Raw genomic sequence first — 20,042 nt, forward strand, 5'->3', positions numbered from 1 at the left:
TTGGCCAATGTTTTCATATCTGGTAAGTGATACAGGCATTAGCTTTATCATCAAGCAGCATTTGTTAAATACATTAAACAGCCAGCTAATAAACCTTAAAGCATGTTTAACCTGCACGATTAGATTTAATAGAATATATTTACTGTTTTATAAATTACCTGGAAATGTGACTCTTATCATTTTCATATATAATGCTAGAAGTGTTCCAAAATTTCATAGCAGTACAGATTTTTAGAGAGATTTACATCTGCAAGTTTTCCTCCTCCCACGTGTGATTCCAACTTTTCTTATAAGTAATTTGAATATAGTCTGTAGCAATTAAAAAATAACAAGAAAAATTGACAGCTGATGATGTGTTTTAGTAATGTCAATTAGTTTCTTTTTGATAAAAGCATATTTTCTTACTAATATAAATATTAAAATTATTTTTGGAATTAAAATTTGGTACTATTTTAATTAAGCACTAAAGCTGATATTTAAAGAATTTTTCAAGTTCTTTGTGTCAGTGTATTTTATAGCGAAGCAAAAGCACCAAAGGACTCAGCATTTTAGATGATGCTTTCCTTGCAGTGTTCTCTGTACACAGGCATCAAAGATAAAAGCTCTGATGGGTATTATTTGGCGACACGTGAGTCACATTCATGATCTGGCTTTGTCAGCCTGCGCAAATGGAGAGAGATCCTAATTTATAACTCTTAAGGAAGGTACCCCTGTTTTCTAGACAGGGTTTTACCGTGAAATGAAAATGATTATGTTTTATTGATTGATTGTTTTTTAGTGAGAAAATGAAATATACCCTATCAGATTTGTTTTATAAAGTAAGATATATTCCAATACATGGTTAGCTTTCAAAAATTAGAAAAATAGGTTGTGCATAAAAATGATATCGATCACAACTTAAGGAAGTGAAATCTTGTCAGAACAGCAGCTTTTAGGTGTGATAGTTGTTGGTCAGATGACAGAGAAGTTTTATAAAAGGAAAAGGCAGAAATTAAATCTCCGGGGTACAGGGTACTGTTTCACGCAAACAGAGCAGCAGTTTGGCAAGGACAGACATGGTTGAAGAAGCGGTATATCTTGCCATCACTGAGTAATGTCAGATGGGAAGTGTGCAGAAGAGAAGTGGGTATGGAGCCACATGTGGAGAGTGGAGGGATGAGAGGCGGCGGACTGGGCTATGTAGGTAGTTCCAGGGCCAGCCCAAGTTATGATGTGAGACTGTTCTCAGAAGAATGAGCCAAACGATTCACAGCGCAGTTAGAGTATGAAGATAGCACCTTTAGTTTGATATGTCCATGGTGCCACCCTATGATCCAGGCCTTAGGGTAGTTACCTTTAGAAATTAGGCTAATTTTGATACTAGTTTAGAAAAAACAATTTCATAATTCTGAAGAAAATGTGATATGTTTGGCAAATATATTCACATAGTTTTTGTATGTTCCCTGTAATTCAGAAGTATTTTGCTATTGCTATATCATAATGTCAACACTTAGGCCTGAACTCAGTAGTTAAGAACACCTGCTGCTCCTCCACAGGACCTATGCTCAATTCCCAGCACTCACATGGCAGCACACAGCTGTCTGTACCTCTAATTCCAGGGGATCCAGGATCCTCTTTGGCCTCCACGGGTCACTTGCATGTACATGATGCAGCCATAAGTGCAGGCAAATGCCCATACACAAGGGTTAAAAAACAACAAGCAGACAAACAAAACACCCAAACAATTAATTGACCCCATTGGTAAGAATAACAATTGTTAATATTGTTTTTAATTTAAAATTGTTCATCCTTTATTTCTTTAGTTCTTTGACACCATAAATAATGTGAGACTCCAATCAGTTTGATAATAGTCATCCAAGAGCAGGAGAAAAGAGAGTTCCGAGTGAGAACCATGTGCTCGTTACTAGACTTTCTTAGCTCAGACCTTACAGGGTGAGAATATGCCATGCAGCTTTTACAGTTTTGCTGCTGCATAGTGACTTTTTGGTCATGGATCATGCATCATAGCTGTCCCATCAGATCAGATTGCCTTGGGACTGGATGCCTTACATGTGTCATTGCATGCCATGATGTTTCACAGTGGTGAACACTGGCCAGTGTGGCATTTCTTAGAACACATGTCTCTATCATTGAGTGATACATGACTGAATTGGATATTTTTTGTACTATATAGGTAGGCACTAGAGGACAAAAATTGCCAGTCACCTTGTCTTTATGAAACCTGTGTTCTTAGATGATAGAAAAGTATGAAGTTCGTTACTGTGGCATGTGGTATACAGAGCAGAAGCAGACATGGCCAACTGTCGGGGGCTGTGCTAATTCATAAGCTCACCTTTGAAGGCTGTCTATCAGGTTTTCAGAGGATTCTAATTCTTGCAGTAAGATACTTAACCCCACATGAATGCATGCTCTGTGCTGTTGTAAACCTGCAGCATTTGTGAGGCAGTCTTAGCCTGTGCTCCTCTGATACTCTGCTAGTTCCTTCAGAGTACAAAGGGTTCGGCTTAGCCTCCATCTTGTCCCGTGTTAGCCACAATGATGGGGCATTTTTATGCTCTAGGAAGAAGCAAACCCTTTTCATGAATTGAGAACTTAGTATGTTGTTACCCCTTGTTTCCTGATTCTTCTATTCTGTAGACAGAATTTGAGAAAAGCAGGGCAGGGGGAGGGTGAAAGTTAACAGCTGGAAAGGAGGCTGAGCCATTACTGCTCTTCACATGACACGCAGGGCTGCCAGGAGATTCCAATAATGAGATTGTGATAACATGCCTTTTGGTCATCCTGACAGACACTGCCTCTCCACAGACCTGGAGACAAGCTGGAGAGGCTTGAGGATTTTGCGGCATGCCAGACCCCATCTGAATGCTTTACAGTAGCAGGTCATTTGAGTCGTAAAGATCTTTGAGGGAGACTATCCTGTTCTGTGGGTGAGCAAAGCGAGGCAGTATTTTCTTAAGGGACCAGTAGAAGGTAGCCGAGCCACAGTCGCAGCCTAAGTGACCTGGCTTCGGGATCCTACACTCTTAACCTTGGGTGATGTGCTTGAAGCATGATGTCAGCAGGGTCTGCTTGTACATGTGGCCTGCAGAACAGGTGTCTGTCAGCTCTCAGGCAAGGGGAGGTGCTAGCTTCACACAAGATTTTTGAATTGATGTCTTATGTCCAGAATTAGGAACAATCAGTTGTTTAAAAGGAGATTGCTGCTTTTGGTTTTGAGATTTGTTTTTTTAAGTTTTAAGAATATTTTTAGATGAATTGTGAATTTTAGGACTTAATACCTATTTTTAATTCGATCATAATAGACGAGTTATAAGGTAAGCTTTAGTTTGAAATTAGAAAAATGCTGCCTTTCTGTTAATCACATTCATGTTTTTAGAAAGCTCATTTGGGGAGCAAAAATTCAGTTAAAAACTTGAAAAATAAGTTTATTACTTTAAAAAACATTTAATTGTATGAAAATGTGAGTGTAGTGGTGCACTCCCTTAATCCCAGCACTCCGGAGGCAGAGGCAGGCGGATCTCTGTGAGTTTGAGGCCAGCCTGGTCTACAGAGTAAGTTCCAGGACAGTAGGGCTGTGTAGAGAAACCTAGTCTAAAACAAAACAAATGCGAGTCAGCTGGTTGAAGGGAAATAGCGCGGAATAGCACCTGAATTTGTTCATTCATTTTGTTTGTTTTAACAAACCTTAAACACTCTTGACACTGTCAGTGAATGCTTGTAGCATGCCCATATGAGTGGAGCCCGGCATCGGCACCCAGGGACATGATTAAGCCAGGTTGCCATCCTGTTCATGGCTGGTTTGCTTAGTTGTGGAAAGCTAGCTAAGTCATTAGTTAGAAGTTGGGCAGGCTCCCTGGGAGTGCGAATTTTGCTGAGGGTCTCAGCTGTTCTTTTCCGGGGCATTGATGTTGAGGTGAGAGCTGTAGACAGCTTTTGATTCTCAACTATACACAGTTTTCAGGAAGTGCTGAGGCCAGGAGGTCTTAGCAGCAGCATGCAAGGCGTGCTTGCTGTGTGCACCAGTGATTTGGATGAGGACTGTCCTGTTACATGATGTATAGACAGTGAGGTTTCAGTTAGAGTGGATTATATGTCTGGCTGTGAAAAGTAGCAGCCTTCAGTTAGATGCAGTGTGATTTGTATGCCAGTTAGTTACCACAGTGACTGATGTCTAGGCTCAGATATTCTCTCTCACTCAGCCTACCACTTCCAGTGCAGTGAGGATCTTTTTCTGGTTCTAATGTCTACCCAGTTTGAGTCTGTATACTCTGTTGAACCTGAACTCTTTGATTTCTGTTACTCCAGTGTTTGGGAGTGCAGCTTCCCTGCATCCCTCAGCAGGGAGATGATCATGTTCAGCCTTTGTTTCATCCAGCCCAACACCTTTATCTCCTCATATTCATTTTCAAGTTCGATTGAGCTGGATATGATGGCTTATACTCAATAATCATGGTCCTTTTGAAGCTGAGGCAGGATTGTGAGTTTGAGGCTAATTTGGGCTACTCGCTGAGCCATGTTTCAGCAAACAAACAAAAATATGTTGAGTAACTTGAGACAGAACCGATTTTAGCACTTTGGGGAAGTGGGTTTGCCTTGGTTATGGATGTGTAGTTGCCCCAAACCACTAAAGGGCTGAGTTTAGTGCAGGAGTTTTCTGTTGAGCTGACCATCTCTTCTTCCCGAGATACACATTGGCTTTTGATCTTCAGTAGTTCCACCCACACTTCTGAAACAAAGAGATGGCAAGATATCAAGCTGTGACCATGCTCTAGAAAAGTGCCAGTAAAACAGAGTGGGCTCTAGTGCCAGCCACAGTGGCAGCATCCCTAAGAACCAGCAGTGTGCTGAAGCAAAGCTCAGTGCATGGCAGCTGCGCAAAGATGTTAAGAGATTTGTATAACCTAGAAAAAGTTGACCCATAGAAAAAATCTTAAAAATAGTGTAAAATGTAATTTGTATAATAATTAAGATTTAATTTTACCTAATTTTTTAAATTAGAAATAATTGTATAGATGCTAGGAATATGGTATTTAATGTGGAAATCATTTTCTTATTACTTTTGGAATGTTTGTTAAATAAGTTCACATCTCAGCTATATTTTCCTAAAATGTCTAACATTGCACCCAGGTACTACATGTATAATTGCCAGACATTTTAAAGCTGGACTCTGTTTTCTTTTTATAAAAGTATGATAGAATGTTAAATTTATGCTTTGGTACAGTGAATAAAATAAATAGGTTTAATAGTGTGTTTCCTATTAAAATTTAGTTAGCAGTTATTAAACTTTAAAAAAGTCCATTACAGAGATTAAATGTGATATAGCTGATTATTTATTGATAATAAGATGATACTAATTATAAATACTCTGAGCCTGTGGCGCATCTTTGCCATGATTGTAATGCAGGCTTTAAAGATAAATAGAATCTTTTAAAATACTAAATAAACTGATTAGTCTATAACTTTGATCCCTTGCTCCTGTGTACAGTGCAGTGGCCATGGTTGCCGGAGTGACTATGACAAAGTGCTCCTCCTGTGCGCTTGCCTCGCTCTCACCTAGACTCTAGGGCCATTCCTTTCTGTGACCATTTCAGTGAGCTGCCATAGTTTTCAGTCCATGCTGTCACCTGACCCAAGCATGCGCCAAAACATCACTGTTCCTGGCTCCTGTTTGCCAAATCTGCTTCGCAAACCCTTTGTTCCTTAGCTTTTGCTTTAGCCCAAACCAAATTTAACATTTTCCAGAGTGTGGACACATGCCATTTGCTTCCTTGGTGCCCATGTCATATAAGTAGCTTTTTCCACTTGTCGATACTTTGCTAAGTACAGTACTGGCATCTCATGCACTTGTATGGCTGTGTTAAAATGAAGGCTGCTTGTGAGCTTGCCTGAGGGGTGTGAATGCTGCTCTTGGCTCAGCCAGCTCGCTCTTGCTCTCGCTCTCGCTCTCTTTAAGGTTTAATCAGCCACTTTTTCTTCCATGGCTTTGTTCAACTATCTGTTGTTTTATGTTATACTAAGGTAAGTCTGATGTGGAGTAACTGTATTCTACGTAGTTACAAATACCTCAAGGGAACTGTTAAGATTGCTCCATTTGAACATGCTGGGCATTTCTAATAAATAATTTTCAAGCTTAAAATAATTAGTTTCCTCCAGTTCCTCATTATTCTTAGAATGCTATTGTAGACTGCTGCCTATAAAATCCTTTTTTAAAAACAGGGAATCCACCATGTGTTACTGTGGTACAGATAAGGTGGGTCTACTGTGAGAAAATCATTATAACATGGTGTGCGATGGTTACCTTAGAAAGTACTCTACACTTCTAGGCCGATTCAGAAAGTAAATAGCAAATTCCATTAATGACCTTGAGAAAAGTTAGACTTACCTGATACAGTGTTTAGCAAAACAATTATTTTCTAGACAAAATTCTTTCTATTTGTTATACTTATTTTCTTAGAACTAGAAATGATTTGGAAATGAGAACACTACATAGGTAATAACTCGTTCTCTACTATAATGTCCTTCTGGGAAAGGATGCGGTGACATGGGTGTTAAATTGATATCACCAGCATACATGTCCAGCCAGACATGGTGGCTCACGCTTGTAATCCTCACACTGGGGAGACAGGAGGATTGTAGCAAGTTCCAACAGCTTGATCAGTATAGTAAGTTTGAGGCTACTTGACCAGTCCCATCTCAAACAAAGAGAATACTGAAAAGGCATGCATGTCTTGCTAGAGAGGTGACTGTGGACTCTTAGCGTATGCATTTCAGCCAGAATGTGAGAACAAGGTTGTAGTGAGCTGTAGGTACAAAAGACCACCTGAATGTTTGTGTATTTCTCAGTCCATAGTATGGGAATGTAGCCTTTCTGTTCTCTTTCTTCTTTCCTTTATCTTGTTCTTTCATCTTTCCCCAGTTTCCTCAAGTCTGCGCTTCTTTATCTCTCTCTGAAGGAAAGTTTTAGGGTAGTTCTGTCTCAGACCCCAGACTAAATCAAGAGCTGGCTGACATTTACCCCCTCCTTCGTCCCCTCCGTGCGGAGGAGACATACTCATCCCAGGCTGTGAGTTTTAGCACGCTTCGTAACCTTTCCGTTCTTCCTTTCTTCTCTACTTTACTAGTGAGTAGACTTCCCTTTCATTTGTTTTGAAAACCTCTGCTGAGAATTTGATCTAACTATGCATAAAAATAGAAGGTGGTGTCTGCTTGGTTTTCTATACTAGTAGCACCTTTGTGTAAAACATATGCAGTAAGAGCTTAGCGTGAAGCTCTAGCGTTGAACTTCCACAGTCCTTCCAAAGGGGCACTGACCACAAGAAAGAACCAAGTCAGGATCCGCTTGTTGTTAGCAGCCACTTTTGGTTCTAACCCTTTGCCCATGGAGAGTGAGTTTCACTTGCAGTGATTGTTCACTCACAAAACGCAGATGATTGGAAAGCATGCAGCCCCTCCTTCATCCATACTGCCCCATCACAGGGGATGTTAGTGAACGCAGGGCCTCTATCTCTGCCTCTACCACTTAGCTTATCCCTAGTCTCTAAGCAGGAACCCTAGCTTGTTGAGAAGGCCAGGTTTAAACTCATGTGCTCAGCTTCTCAAGCAGCCAGGACTTCAGGCATAGGTCACCATGACCATAACTGCTTTTGAAGTTACAGGCCATGTATGGAGTTAATAATTGTGTGTTTGAAATTTTCCCTTCTTTATTAACCAAATTATTTGTGTTAACTTTTTAAATGTACTTTCTTTCTTTTTCTGACCCCTGTCAATTTTTTTCTTTTTAGATTAGCTTGTCCTTTGAATACTGTTACTTTGCCTAGGACTTACATCTTTACAAAAGAACGGCAAATAATTTTTTTTTACCATTTATAAATATTGGTGAATCTACCTTGAGTAGAACTCAGAATTAGTGGATTATAAAAGTAGGTGATATAATATGAAGTCAGAATTTAAATCAAATTTATGCATAGGACATATAAGGTATTCATTCACTCATGAGATGAGACACAATGTGTCCTCTCAGTTTAGAATCTGACCTGGGTGTGATGGCACATGCCTGTACCCTAGTGTTCAGAAGACAGAGGCAGAAGGATCAGACCAAGGTTATCCTCAGCTCCCTATGTGAGTTTGAATCCAGCCTGAGCTATGTGAGATCCTGTCCCCCAAATCAGTCAAACCAGCAAACCAGATTGGAACCTGGAAGGTTGAGACCTTCACCGTAAGTTATAGCTGTTAAAACATCCGGCGTATACTAAAAGACATGCCCTGCAAGTGTCCTTGAAGTAGGAGAGCTGGTAGAGCCGAGTGGTCTGCCTCACTGTCACTGTCAGTGCACTTTAAAGGACAGGAAGTGTAAAGTGTGGGGCAGAACTTCCCTCTCCCCGAGTCAGGGTGCCTGCAGACATTTCCTGTTGACGTATAATATGCTACTGAGTAGTCAACTGACTTCAACTTTATGTTTCAGATGAACCAGAAACTCGAGATGCGTGGTGGGCAGAAATCAGACAGGAGATAAAGTCACACGCTAAAGCCTTAGGCTGCCATGCTGTAGTGGGCTACAGCGAGTCAACCAGCATCTGGTAAATGGCTGCTTGGATTTTCTTACCCTGTGATTGGCTGGTCCTGTGAACTGGGAGAGATGCAATGCACATCAGAGAAGAGGAGCAGTGGGGAGGCCAGCTGGGCCTTGAGTCTATCAGACCAGGTTCCAGGTGCCTCCTGCCCACGTGATCGCTGTGAATTCCAGAGCCTCGGCTCGTCTGTTAAACTGATGGGGATACAAACTGTGTTCTGAGCTTTGAGGTGTCACATGAGTGTGTAATAACTGGAATGCCCCTTAGTCGTCCTCGTCCTGTGTTACTTCAGTGACTGATTCTGTTGACTCCTTCCACTGGGGCATCTGCTGGGGCTCTAGGCGTCTTGTGAAGGAATTGCCAACTGTCTCTAGGTAGTCTTCAGGCAGCACTTGGGAGGCAGAGGTCTCTCGGTGAGTTCAAGGCCAGCCTGGGCAACATAGTGAATTCCAGGCCAGTCAAGAGCTATGCGGACCTTCTATGCTCTCTGCTGCTGGTTTCCTGCACCGTCTGTCCTTCTGCCCTGGTCACTTGTCAGCTGTCTTCCTCCTTGCAGCTAGGATTGGGCTTTCTTGTTACTAGTCTTCTTTGGCCACTGACTTTGGAGCATGTTTGGACTTGCTGATCCATTGACACCGCCTACAACATTTCAGATTATGAAGTTTACTTTCAGGTTAGAACCTAATGCTCTTCCACCATTAGCATTTACGCCCATCCTTGAACCTCATCTGTTACAGGGAGCGAGGCCCCTTGTTCCGGCCACCTGGCTAGCTTCCACCTGAAATAATCACACAGAAACTATTAATTAAAATACTGGTTTGGCCATTAGCTCCAGCCTCACATCTTGATTTAACCCATTTCTATTAATCTGTGTTCACCACGAGGTCGTGGCTTACTGGGAAAGATTCAGCATGTCTGACCTGGCAGCTCAAGGGTGGCACTCTCTCTCTCTCCTTTCTTCCTCCCAGAATTCAATTCTGTCTTCTCTACCTAAGTTCTGCCCAAACAGTTTCTTTATTGATTAACCAATGAAAGCAACATGTAAACAGAAGGACCTTCTACACCATTTCCCCTTTTCTGTTTAAAAAGGAAAGGAAGGCTTTAACTTTAACATAGTAAATTACATATAACAAAATAGGTATCAAACAAAAAATACAGCTACCATATTTATATCTATTTTATCTTTTATCATAACTAAGGAAAACTATAACTATAAATTCTTCAACTCCATCAAAGACTCCAAAAGGATATAATATTACCTAAGTAAACAGGAAATGCATTATAAACAACTTCCAAAACTCTAAAATTGATAGAAACATCTCACTGCCTGGACAGTCACCCAAAGTTCTACTGTACTGTTGGGGCATCCATCTTCAGCCTATAAGCACTCATCCTCATGGCCTTCTAGAAAGTTGATAATTGTGGTAGTTAAGGAGCCATTTGACCCTGTGCCATCTTACTTCTCTACTTTACTTTGCATAATTCTTAACCAGATTCTCTATTCATGTGTTCGTCATTACTGCCAGAGAAAGGCCATTAACTTGCAGTAAATATGAATATTACTGCCATGGTATTTACTGTGTTGTGTTCTTTGTTGTTTCAAGCCATGTATTATACCTTTGAATCTTTCTATTACCATTGAATAGATCTTTTTTAAAGATTTATTTCTTTTACTTTATGTGTAGGAGTGTTTTGCCTGCCTGCATGTATGTATACCATGTGTGTGCCTGTTGGATGCCCTGGAACTGTAGTTATAGGTGGTTGTGAGCCACCCTCGAGGGCTGGGAATCACACCTGGGTGCTTTGTGAGAGTAACAAAAGCTCTTAGCTACTGAAGTAGCCATCTCTCCAGCCTCCTAGTAGCTTTCCCACTTGTTAGCTACCATCTTAGATAACTGCTCCATCTTGCTTACTGGTAAGGAAGTCCTGCCTTGTTTAGTGCCATATGCTTTTATGCCTGAAGAATTTGATGCTCAAGACATGATTTTTGCCATGAAATTTATATTCCATTGGAGAAGTATGACATCTATGGTAAGTTGTATTGTTCAGGACCCTAGAGGACTGGAAGTCTGGAATAGGGTGGGAATGTTACTGGAAGTGGAATATGAGTGTCTGTCATTTAGAAGTGCCAGTGATGACTGGTGCTTGTTCAAAGTCATGGGGATGTAACATGAGTGACACAAATGCAGAGGAGAGGCATGTATGGGTCCTGGAGTGTGCATGCACGTGTGCAAAGTGTCATGAAGACGTTGTAGTGAATTTAAAGCTGTGTCATAGGCACAAGCACCTCTAAGTTCATTGAGTTTCCTTCATAGTCTGGATTCATGTGCCAGAAGCTACTTGTCTCAAAATATCTTCTGCATCTAAATTTCATCTTTACTAACTTTTTCTCCTGTTCCAACCCTTCCTTCCTGCTGTTATTGATGGAATTCTTCGATGCACACTGCTGTCCTGAACTCTGGCTGTTCCTCAGGTGCTCGCAGCCTGTCTGCCTGAAAGCCTGGTGCCCTGTGCTCAGACTTCATGTGTCTGGTCTTTGTCTTGCTCTGTACACTTTCTCCTTGTTCTCCTCTCTCTCTCTCTTTCTCTCTCTCGTTCCTCATCTGCTACTGTCTCACTTGCTGTGGATGATACCGTTCAGCAGTTCCATTTGTTATTGTCTAATTAGTTTTGCTTTTAAGACAGGTAGTTTGTAATGAAGAACTTAAAAGAATTCCTTTTAAAGTAAGTTTTCTGTCATATATATATATATATATATATATATATATATATATATGAAAGATACAGTCTGTATTATTTGGTATATTTTGGATACTATTTTAGATACTTTTGTGATTCTAATTCAGGTTAAACTGTAGCACTATAGATAATTTTTATAGTTGTACTTTTATAATAATATTAATAAATATTCATAAATATTTAGAGTAATACAGTTTGGTAGCTTGTTACTGAGTTTACATTTTGAACTGTTTAATCTTTTAGGAAGCTATTACTGTTAATTTATCTTTTAATTTGCAGTAGTTTTGCCGTCTGCATTTGATGTGACTTGCTGTGTTTTTTTTCCCTCTCTCTTCTAGTGAAGAAGTCTGTATTTTATCAGCATCTGGCACGGCAGCTGTACTGAACCCTCGGTTTCTTCAGGAAGGCACTGTGGAGGGCTCTTTGGAACAGAGGTTGTCATGGCTTGCTTTCCTAAACAGAAAAGGGAGAGGTTGATTTTTTAAAAATCTTGGAGCTCAGGAGGTTTTTCTGTGTAGTTGGCAGGTAGTTGGGGACTGTTGCAGCCAGTACCAGGCACTTGGTAACAGCTGTGTAGGATTCTACCCTGTAGCCAGCCTGAAAATAACTACACAGAGACCTCTTGTAGGAAAGCTTTAGTTTCTATAGCTGGAATTAACGCATTGATGTTAATCTGTGTTCTGTCATGTGGCAGTACCTCTCCTCCATCTTGCGCCTCTTGTTTTCTCTCCATGCTTCTTCTCTTCTTCTTCTCAGAGTCCTCTCTCTCCACGGAAGTCTGTCTGACCTCTTACAGCTATTGGCTGTTCAGCTTTTATTACACCAGTCACAGAAATACATTTTCACACAGTGCACGGCTATCCCAGAATATTCTTTCTTGTACGTCACCTTGGTGTCTTGATAAAGTCCCATGTAGGAGTAACAGCAGAAGAATTCAAGTGGACCCTTTTAATTTCTTTTACTTTATTGTCTTCTTTTTGTCTCATCCCCACAAATAGAATTTATTTTCATAAATTCCTCTTTCACAAAACAGTCAAAGCACGTACTATATTGTGCTGCTTTAAAGCTTCATGAAAAACGACTTTAGTACATGTGAAATGGAAAATGAAAGTATTAGGTGAGATTAGCTTACTTTTAACTTACTTAACTATTGTAACCTTTAAACTGTTAACATCCATAAATGTAAAAAATTGTTTTCATCAACAGATGAAACTATCCAATGTCTATGTAAATATATATGTAAATATGTTAGATTTATTATCTTAATATTGGCATCTACTGTGTTTTGAAACAACTATACAAACTAAGGAAGAAAGTATAAAAGTCCTCTAGTTCCAAATTAAGTATAACTTTGCAAGATTTAATATATTCTATTAATGTAGACTCATATGCTAACCTGGGAAAGAAGAGGACCTTACTTAGCTGCTTTTGAGTGGATGCTTGTCAGTCTATTCTAGCACCTTCAAACTAGGGGGCATTGTTGAGGAATTGGACTCCACTATTGAGTGATTTGCCTGCTGCATAGCATAGTGTAGCTCCTGGGCTGAGGAGTGAGCCAGGGCATGTGCTTGCTAGGCAGGCTGCAGTCAGCTATGCCTGTGGGACAGTTCCATCTGATTGCTTTCTGATGTGGGAGTGATTTCTTTCTAATCGTTTGCTTTCATTGGTTAATTAATAAAGAAACTGCCTTGGCCCATTTGATAGGCCAACCTTTAGGTGGGTGAAGTAAACAGAACAGAATGCTGGTAGAGAGAAGCCGAGTCAGGCAGTCGCCATGATTCTCCCACCAGACACAGACGCAGGTTAAGATCTTTCCTGGTAAGCCACACCTTGTGGGGCTACACAGATATTAGAAATGGGTTAGATCAATATGTAAGAGCTAGCCAATAAGAGGTTGAAACTAATGGGCCAAGCAGTGTTTAAAAGAATACAGTTTCCATGTAATTATTTTGGGGCATAAGCTAGCCATGCGGGCGGCCGGGTGCCGGGGACGCAGCCCCACCGCTCCTATCACAACAGCTTTCCTGCATAAGACAGAAGATCCCTGGTGGTTGAGATTAGGATTTTGTCATGTTCGGCAAGTGCTTTGTCACTGAGCTATGTTCACGGTGTCTTAGAAACCTAATTTAGTAAGTTTTCCAAAATGTCCTGGGTTTAGATGGGTATAGCAAATTCTAATAAAATATTTTTAAAACATCTGTTACTTGTACATGTTTATGTAGAAGGGATGTGGTTGCACACATGCCATGACATGTGGGTGGTACTCAGAGGACAGCGTGTACATGTGAGCTCTTTCCTTTTATCATGTGAGTTCCAGGGATCAAACTCAGATAACCAAACTTGGTGGAGCTGCTCTTACCTGCTGATTACTTTAGCCAGATCCCCTCCACAACCATGGAATTATTAATGCATACTAGCCATGATTAGGAGACTATCAGAGAGTAGAAAGAAAGATGATTCCCTTCATCTCAGTACTCAGAAAGTTTCCTGTACTTTCTGTGTTTTAGATGTCTATAAATTGTACTGTTCTGAGTTTTGTGCCTGGTGATTTTGCTGTAGATATTCAAATCAATGCAGAGTGCTTAATTAAAAATGGTTCCACTTAAGTCATCCTCCTGAGTTCAAATAAATGTGAATTCAAACAGGAGGTCAGATTGTGGCTTCGCAGGCTGGTGTGGTATCCTAGGCCAATTCAGGCTACATGGACTTGCATTTGCATCTGTCAAGCAGACATTACATTTGTAGGGTAGGTATATTTAGTTGTAGCTTCCTTAATTTCCCAAGGAAACCCCATATAATATTTCTAAGTATTCATTCCAGTTTTACAGAAGAGGTTAGATAACAGGTGTGGAGTCACACTGTTTGTGACCTGCTGGCAGTGAGTGGGGTGGTCATGGGTGCTCCTTGTCAGCTTTTGTGATACGTATGTCATAAAGTAGGTCTTTTGGCTTTTCAGGAATGTAAAAATAGTTGCTCAAAACAAGCAATCTCAGTGTATACCCTTTTCTCACATTTTTTTCAAATACCTTTTTGTTGTTAAAATTTTCCCATAATTTCTTATTTTTTTATTCTTTGGTAATTTCACATCTGTATTTAGTATATTTTGGTGTTTTTTGTCCTCCATTACCATCTCTCACCACCCTCTGATTCCTCTGAAACACTTCTCCCTAACAGGTCCCTTCTGCTTTCATGTCTTTTTTTGGTGACCCACTAAATTTAATTAGGGTTGCTTGTTGTAATATGAGCGGCAGGGGGGCGCCACTCTGTTGTATAATATGAGCGGCAGGGGCTGCGTCCCCAGCACCCAGCCGCCCGCATGGCTAGCTTATGCCCCGAAATAATTACACGGAAACTGTATTTTTTTAATCACTGCCTGGCCCATTAGTTTCAGCCTCTTATTGGCTAGCTCTTATATATTGATCTAACCCATTTCTAATATTTTGTGTAGTACCATGAGCTGGCTTACCAGGAAAGACCTTAACCTGCATCAGTCTGGAGTGGGAGAATCATGGCGACTCCTGACTCGGCTTCTTTCTCCCAGCATTCTGTCTGTTTACTCCACCTACCTAATTTTTTGTCCTATTAAAGGGGCCAAGGCAGTTTCTTTATTACTTAACCAATGAAACAACAGATAGAAAGATGACCCACCTCCATCAGTTGCTTCTAGGAACAGGGGTTGGAAGTTACTTACTGGGGCACAAACAACATACTCATGACCACTCCACTGAAGAAAAATTTTCTCCCTCCCTCAGCAGCCGTTAACTGTCAGTCAATGTGTCAGTAGCCTCTCAAGCAGGAGTGGGCCTTACTCCTCCTCCATGCACAGTGGGATGTTAGTGGTTCCTCTGTGTGCAGATCTTGTGTAGATAACTACAGACGACAGTGTCTCACGGAACTCCTCCTCATCCTGCTGTGTTCTTAACATTCTTTCTACGATTTCTTTTGCATAGTGGGGGTTATACAGATGTTTTATTTAGGGCTGAATACTCGACATTGAGTCCCTTATTCTCGACACTTTTACCACATAAAAGTCTTTGCATAATACAGTTTCCGTGTAATTATTTCGGGGCATAAGCTAGCCATGCGGGCGGCTGGGTGCCGGGGACGCAGCAATCACCTTATTACAGCAATCACCCCTGAAGATAGAAGCTTCTCTGAACAAGGCTAAGAGCAGTATTGGTCTATGGTTATAAATGGCAGTTTGAGACCATGCCCATTTTGCAAAACAACAGTAGGTTCCTCAGTAGGACCTATGGCCTCCCTCTCCAGCCATGGGCTCCTGACTAGTGCTAGGTATGTGTTCTCTCCAGTGGAGTGGGCTTCAAATTCAGTCAGGAAGTAGTAGGCTGCTTACAGTAGTCATGCTGCTGTTCCACCAATGGGCACATTTGTCTGACATTCTGGTGTTGCAGCTCCCAGGGTTCACTGCTGGGTAACACACTTTTTCCTCCAGAAGCTGTATATCACTTAGCACTCTGAGCTGGTTAGCAGGGTGGGTGGAGGTTTGCAGGTCAGTCCTAGCTTGGTTTCTATGTGTCCTGCAACCAAAGCACGTGGTGGCCTCAGTAATATCTTATCATTCTGTTTCCATGGGCAGCCAAGTATTTTTGTTTGTTTGTTTGTTTGTTTGGTGTGTATGTGTTTCTATTTATTAACCATTAGGAAAATGCTATCCTTGCTGTCTATCTTCTGTTTTTATGATATTCACCCTCCTAATTTTTGTGTTAGAAGTCATCTCTGTCACGTTATGGCAAATGATCAATAGAATTAGTATAACATGACTCTTTTTCTTAGAGGAGTAGTAATAGCCCTGACTTCATGGTTGTTAGCAATTTATCAGTCACAGCGGTATTCCCACTGCGCTGGAATAAGCTGTGTGGGTCTATGCACAGATACTGTGTCTGTAATATATATTGTGCAGATGTTACAGGTACTTTAGAAGTGCTCCATGACACCATTTGCTAGTTTTTTTTGTTTACGGATGACCAGGTTCTGAATCTTGAGTAGAGTGTCTTATTTTTTAAATATATTTACCTAGGATTGAAGAAAACTTGCCTGTGGGCTGCGGATTCTGCCATATACCATATGATGAGCTGAACATGCCATTTCCTGCTCACCTCACATACTGTTACAACTGCCGGAAACAAAAAGTCCCCGATGTCCTCTTTACAACCATCGACCTACCCACTGATGCAGTGGTTGTTGGGAAAGGTTGTCTTATCCAGGCAAGGTATGTTTGTGAAAACTGTGTCTGGTGTCCCCAAGACATCGTGAGGTACAGAGTCATAAACCTGGTGTACAATACCTATTCATGTCCACGGAATTGTTGATATTGTCCTCTTTTACACATCAACTTAATTCCAAAGTTATGGTGAGTTCTGTTCTAAAATATATTTTTATTCTATTTAGTGTTTTTCCTCTTCTGTCTTCTGTTCCCATCTGGGATTATTTCCCCCTCCCCTTAACCTTTAAGTATATTTCCTTTAGTATTTTTGATGATCTGTTGGTAATGCATGTTGTTTTTGTTTGGAAATGTGTTTACTTTTATGTTGCAAGTGTTTTCTGAGCACAGTGCTTTTACCACTGTCTTCTGGCTGTCATTACTGTTATTTATAAGTGGCTGTGTTGATCTAACTATGGTCCCTTTGAAGGTTTTCTGTTGCACAAGTAACATTTGTGCCTAAGCTAACGTTCCTCTCTGCTATTCTTCTATCCTGTATCTCACGCAGTTATGGAACCTAAGATTTTTAAAAAATTTATGTGTATGGGTGTTTTGCCTGCCTGCGTGTATGTGTGCACATCATGTGCACACATACCTGGTGCCTGCAGAGACCAGAAGAGGGCATCAGATCCCTTAGGACTGGAGTTTGATAGGATTGTGAGCTACCATTGGGTGCTTGGACTTAAACTCTAGTTCTCTAGAACAGTGTTCTTAACTGTTGAGCCATCTTTCCAGCATTAGAATCTAAGATTTTTAATTGTGTAGTGGTTCTGGTCATTAATCATTTTATTTCTAGAGATTCTGAGGTTTTAAATTCCTGCGTAATTGAACTAGAACTTTCAGTAAAGACATACCTAGTGACAGTAATGGCAGAGCAGCAGATTATAGTAGAACAAATCTGTTTGAGACTAGTGTTTACTAAGAATGCTTCTAGGGAGTTTTTTCTTTTTCTTAGTGGTGCTGGAGATCAGACCCAAAACATCGGAAATTCTAAAGAAGTCTTCTGCGGAACCAGAGTCTCATCTGGACATTTCTTAGGATGGTACCAGGAACACTGTGGGCTGACGGAATTATTTTCATTTGTAGGTTATGTCGCCTAAAAAAGAAAGCCCAAGCAGAAGCCAATGCCACAGCTATCAGTAATCTCTTGCCGTTTATGGAGTATGAAGTCCACACTCAACTGATGAACAAGCTCAAACTCAAAGGAATGAACGCTTTGTTTGGACTAAGAATTCAGATCACAGTGGGCGAAAACATGTTGATGGGCTTAGCGGTGAGTTGAGAAGTGTTTGCATGCCTTTTGTCAGTTCTGTCGCTCTGGAGTCGTCGTGTGGGATTCAGCGGATTATGTAAGAGATAGCATAGCCAGATGTGGTGGTGCATCGTTATGATCCATGAAATAGCATAGCCAGATGTGGTGGTTCATCGTTAGGATCCCAACATGTAGGCATCTGAGGCAGAGGGATCAGGAGATCAAGGCTTGCCTGGGCCACACACACAGTAAGGCCCTGACTCAGAAGAAGCAAACAAAAGTAGACTTAGCTAAAGAAACAGATGTCAAGCCTTTAATGGCTGGAGACACGTAGGGAAGTGAGTCTGCTGAGTGGCTTTTACATAGTTTTAAGGGACCTCGATCAGTCTAAAAGTTCTCATTGCAGTTTATTGAGTTGAAACCACTGATCTGAGCTCTATTATATTTTCATATTTGGGGCTGTTGACATTTACAGGATTCTCATCTGTGTTGGCAGCTTTCAAATTTTACCTCTTACTGCCATCTTTTCAAGACACGTAGAGGTATTTAACTTAAAACTCCATGGATACTCTTGTCTTTCTCTATAAAATTTATATTTAAAATAAAAATTATTTCCTATTTCATTTCCTGTTTTTATTAGAACAAGCATGAAAATTTTATTCATTTATTTACTTATTTTAAATTTCGAGAGAGGGTTTTTGCTAATAAACACATGCTGGCCTCAAAATCATGATGCTTTTGCTTCAGCCTTCAGCCTCCTGAGAGCTGGGTTTGTAGCTATGCACCACCGTTCTCAGATGTACATTTTTGTGTGTAGGAATCAGTGAAGTGGTTGTGGTGAATTGATGAGTTTCTGGCATTGATGTAACCTAAGGCCTGTGCCAGGCAGTGCTTTTGTGTTTCCTAGCGATGCTGATTGTGTCCACCTGCCATTTTCTGTGCTGTTGCATTGTGTGCACGGAACTCTCACTATCTAAAAGCTCGCATCCATGATAGCTGACATGGAAGTACCTGCTGAATGTTACTTAAGAGGAGAAGGCAGTGCTGCCACAGACTGGCATTCCAGAGTGACAGGGTCATATGTGCTGTCGGTGGTTTCAAACCCAGGCTCATCTGGTTCTGCAGGTCCAGGCTGTTTTGTGTCATCATTCAGTGAATGGAGCAGAAGTGTTTAGGTGATGTTAAGGCCTGGCGGGGCTCCTTAGTGGTGGACTTGAGGAACTAAGTTATGGCTATGCTGATTATGTTCTGGAAGAGTACTGTGCAGGACTGGTTTCAGATGATGTGTAGACGTTATTATAGAATCTTACAAAGTTGACATTTGACCAATTTCACGTTAAATATACAAATACCCAAGGAAGAACTGCCTCTGCCATGCCCCTACTTCAATGCTTCTCTTTTCGCTGTTGTTATTGTCTCACGTTTACTTGTGTGTGTGCACCCCCTGTGCTGCAGAGACCATGGTGAGCTTGCTGGGACTAAAGGACAATCTGTAGAGTCACTTCTCTCCTCCACTGTGCAGGTTCGTCAAGCCTGATGATCCAGGCCATCGAGATTTGCAGGGAATGCCTTTACTTGATGTCTTGCCAGCCCTGCTTTTACTCTTTTTGAGATAGGGTTTTAAGAAGCCCAGACTGATCTTCAACTTGTTATGTAACTGAGGCTGATCTTGAATTCCTTATCATCTTGGGTCTACCTCTCAAGAGCTGGGATTACAGGCATGTGCCTCTACACCCACTGTAACGCTTAGATTTCTTCACACTTTGCTCTGCTTGTGGTGGCTTAAACACACACGTAGATTCTTACCTTGCTTTATAGTTCTCATAACTTTCCAGTACTGATTTTGTACAGTGACTGCTGGAGAATGAGAAATTATCGTTGTGTTAAATAGTCAAATGAATGTGTCAAGTATGCTGTGTGTGTTGGTGGCTGTGGAGTGAGTGGGAGAATGCACACGGGGATGAGGCTGCTTGCATTTTCTTACCTCATCCTTTCTGTTGGGATTGCAGTGCTTCTCCTCTGTTGCCCTTCTCCAGCAGACTGTCTACTCATTGGTTACTGTTTTAGTAGTTTTTTTTTTTTTTGCTAAGGTATGTTAGATTTCAAGTTATTTTTATGTGTGTATTTTAGATATTTTGAGACATGGTCTCACACTATAGCCCAGACTGGTCTGGAACTCACACTGAAACTCAGGCTTACCTTGAACATCATATCCTCCTGCCCAAACTTCTCAGAGTTCTTTTTTTTTTAATAAAATGAG

At 40.9% G+C, this 20,042-nt stretch overlaps 1 protein-coding gene across 24 annotated transcripts in view; it reads left to right on the plus strand.

Annotated features, from left to right (window-relative positions):
• The window catches only part of C2cd5 (C2 calcium dependent domain containing 5), a 95,706-nt gene that overhangs the window by 46,312 nt on the left and 29,352 nt on the right, over nucleotides 1-20,042 (plus strand). For all 24 annotated transcript variants that reach the window (XM_057766612.1, XM_057766675.1, XM_057766646.1 and 21 more), the window contains 4 exons: nucleotides 8,462-8,576; nucleotides 11,648-11,743; nucleotides 16,348-16,539; nucleotides 17,617-17,803. In XM_057766612.1, coding sequence (XP_057622595.1) covers nucleotides 8,462-8,576; nucleotides 11,648-11,743; nucleotides 16,348-16,539; nucleotides 17,617-17,803 — 590 coding nt within the window. The remainder of the gene's footprint in view (nucleotides 1-8,461; nucleotides 8,577-11,647; nucleotides 11,744-16,347; nucleotides 16,540-17,616; nucleotides 17,804-20,042) is intronic.

Source organism: Chionomys nivalis, chromosome 1 (assembly GCF_950005125.1).
Source record: "Chionomys nivalis chromosome 1, mChiNiv1.1, whole genome shotgun sequence".
Classification (NCBI taxonomy): domain Eukaryota; kingdom Metazoa; phylum Chordata; class Mammalia; order Rodentia; family Cricetidae; genus Chionomys; species Chionomys nivalis.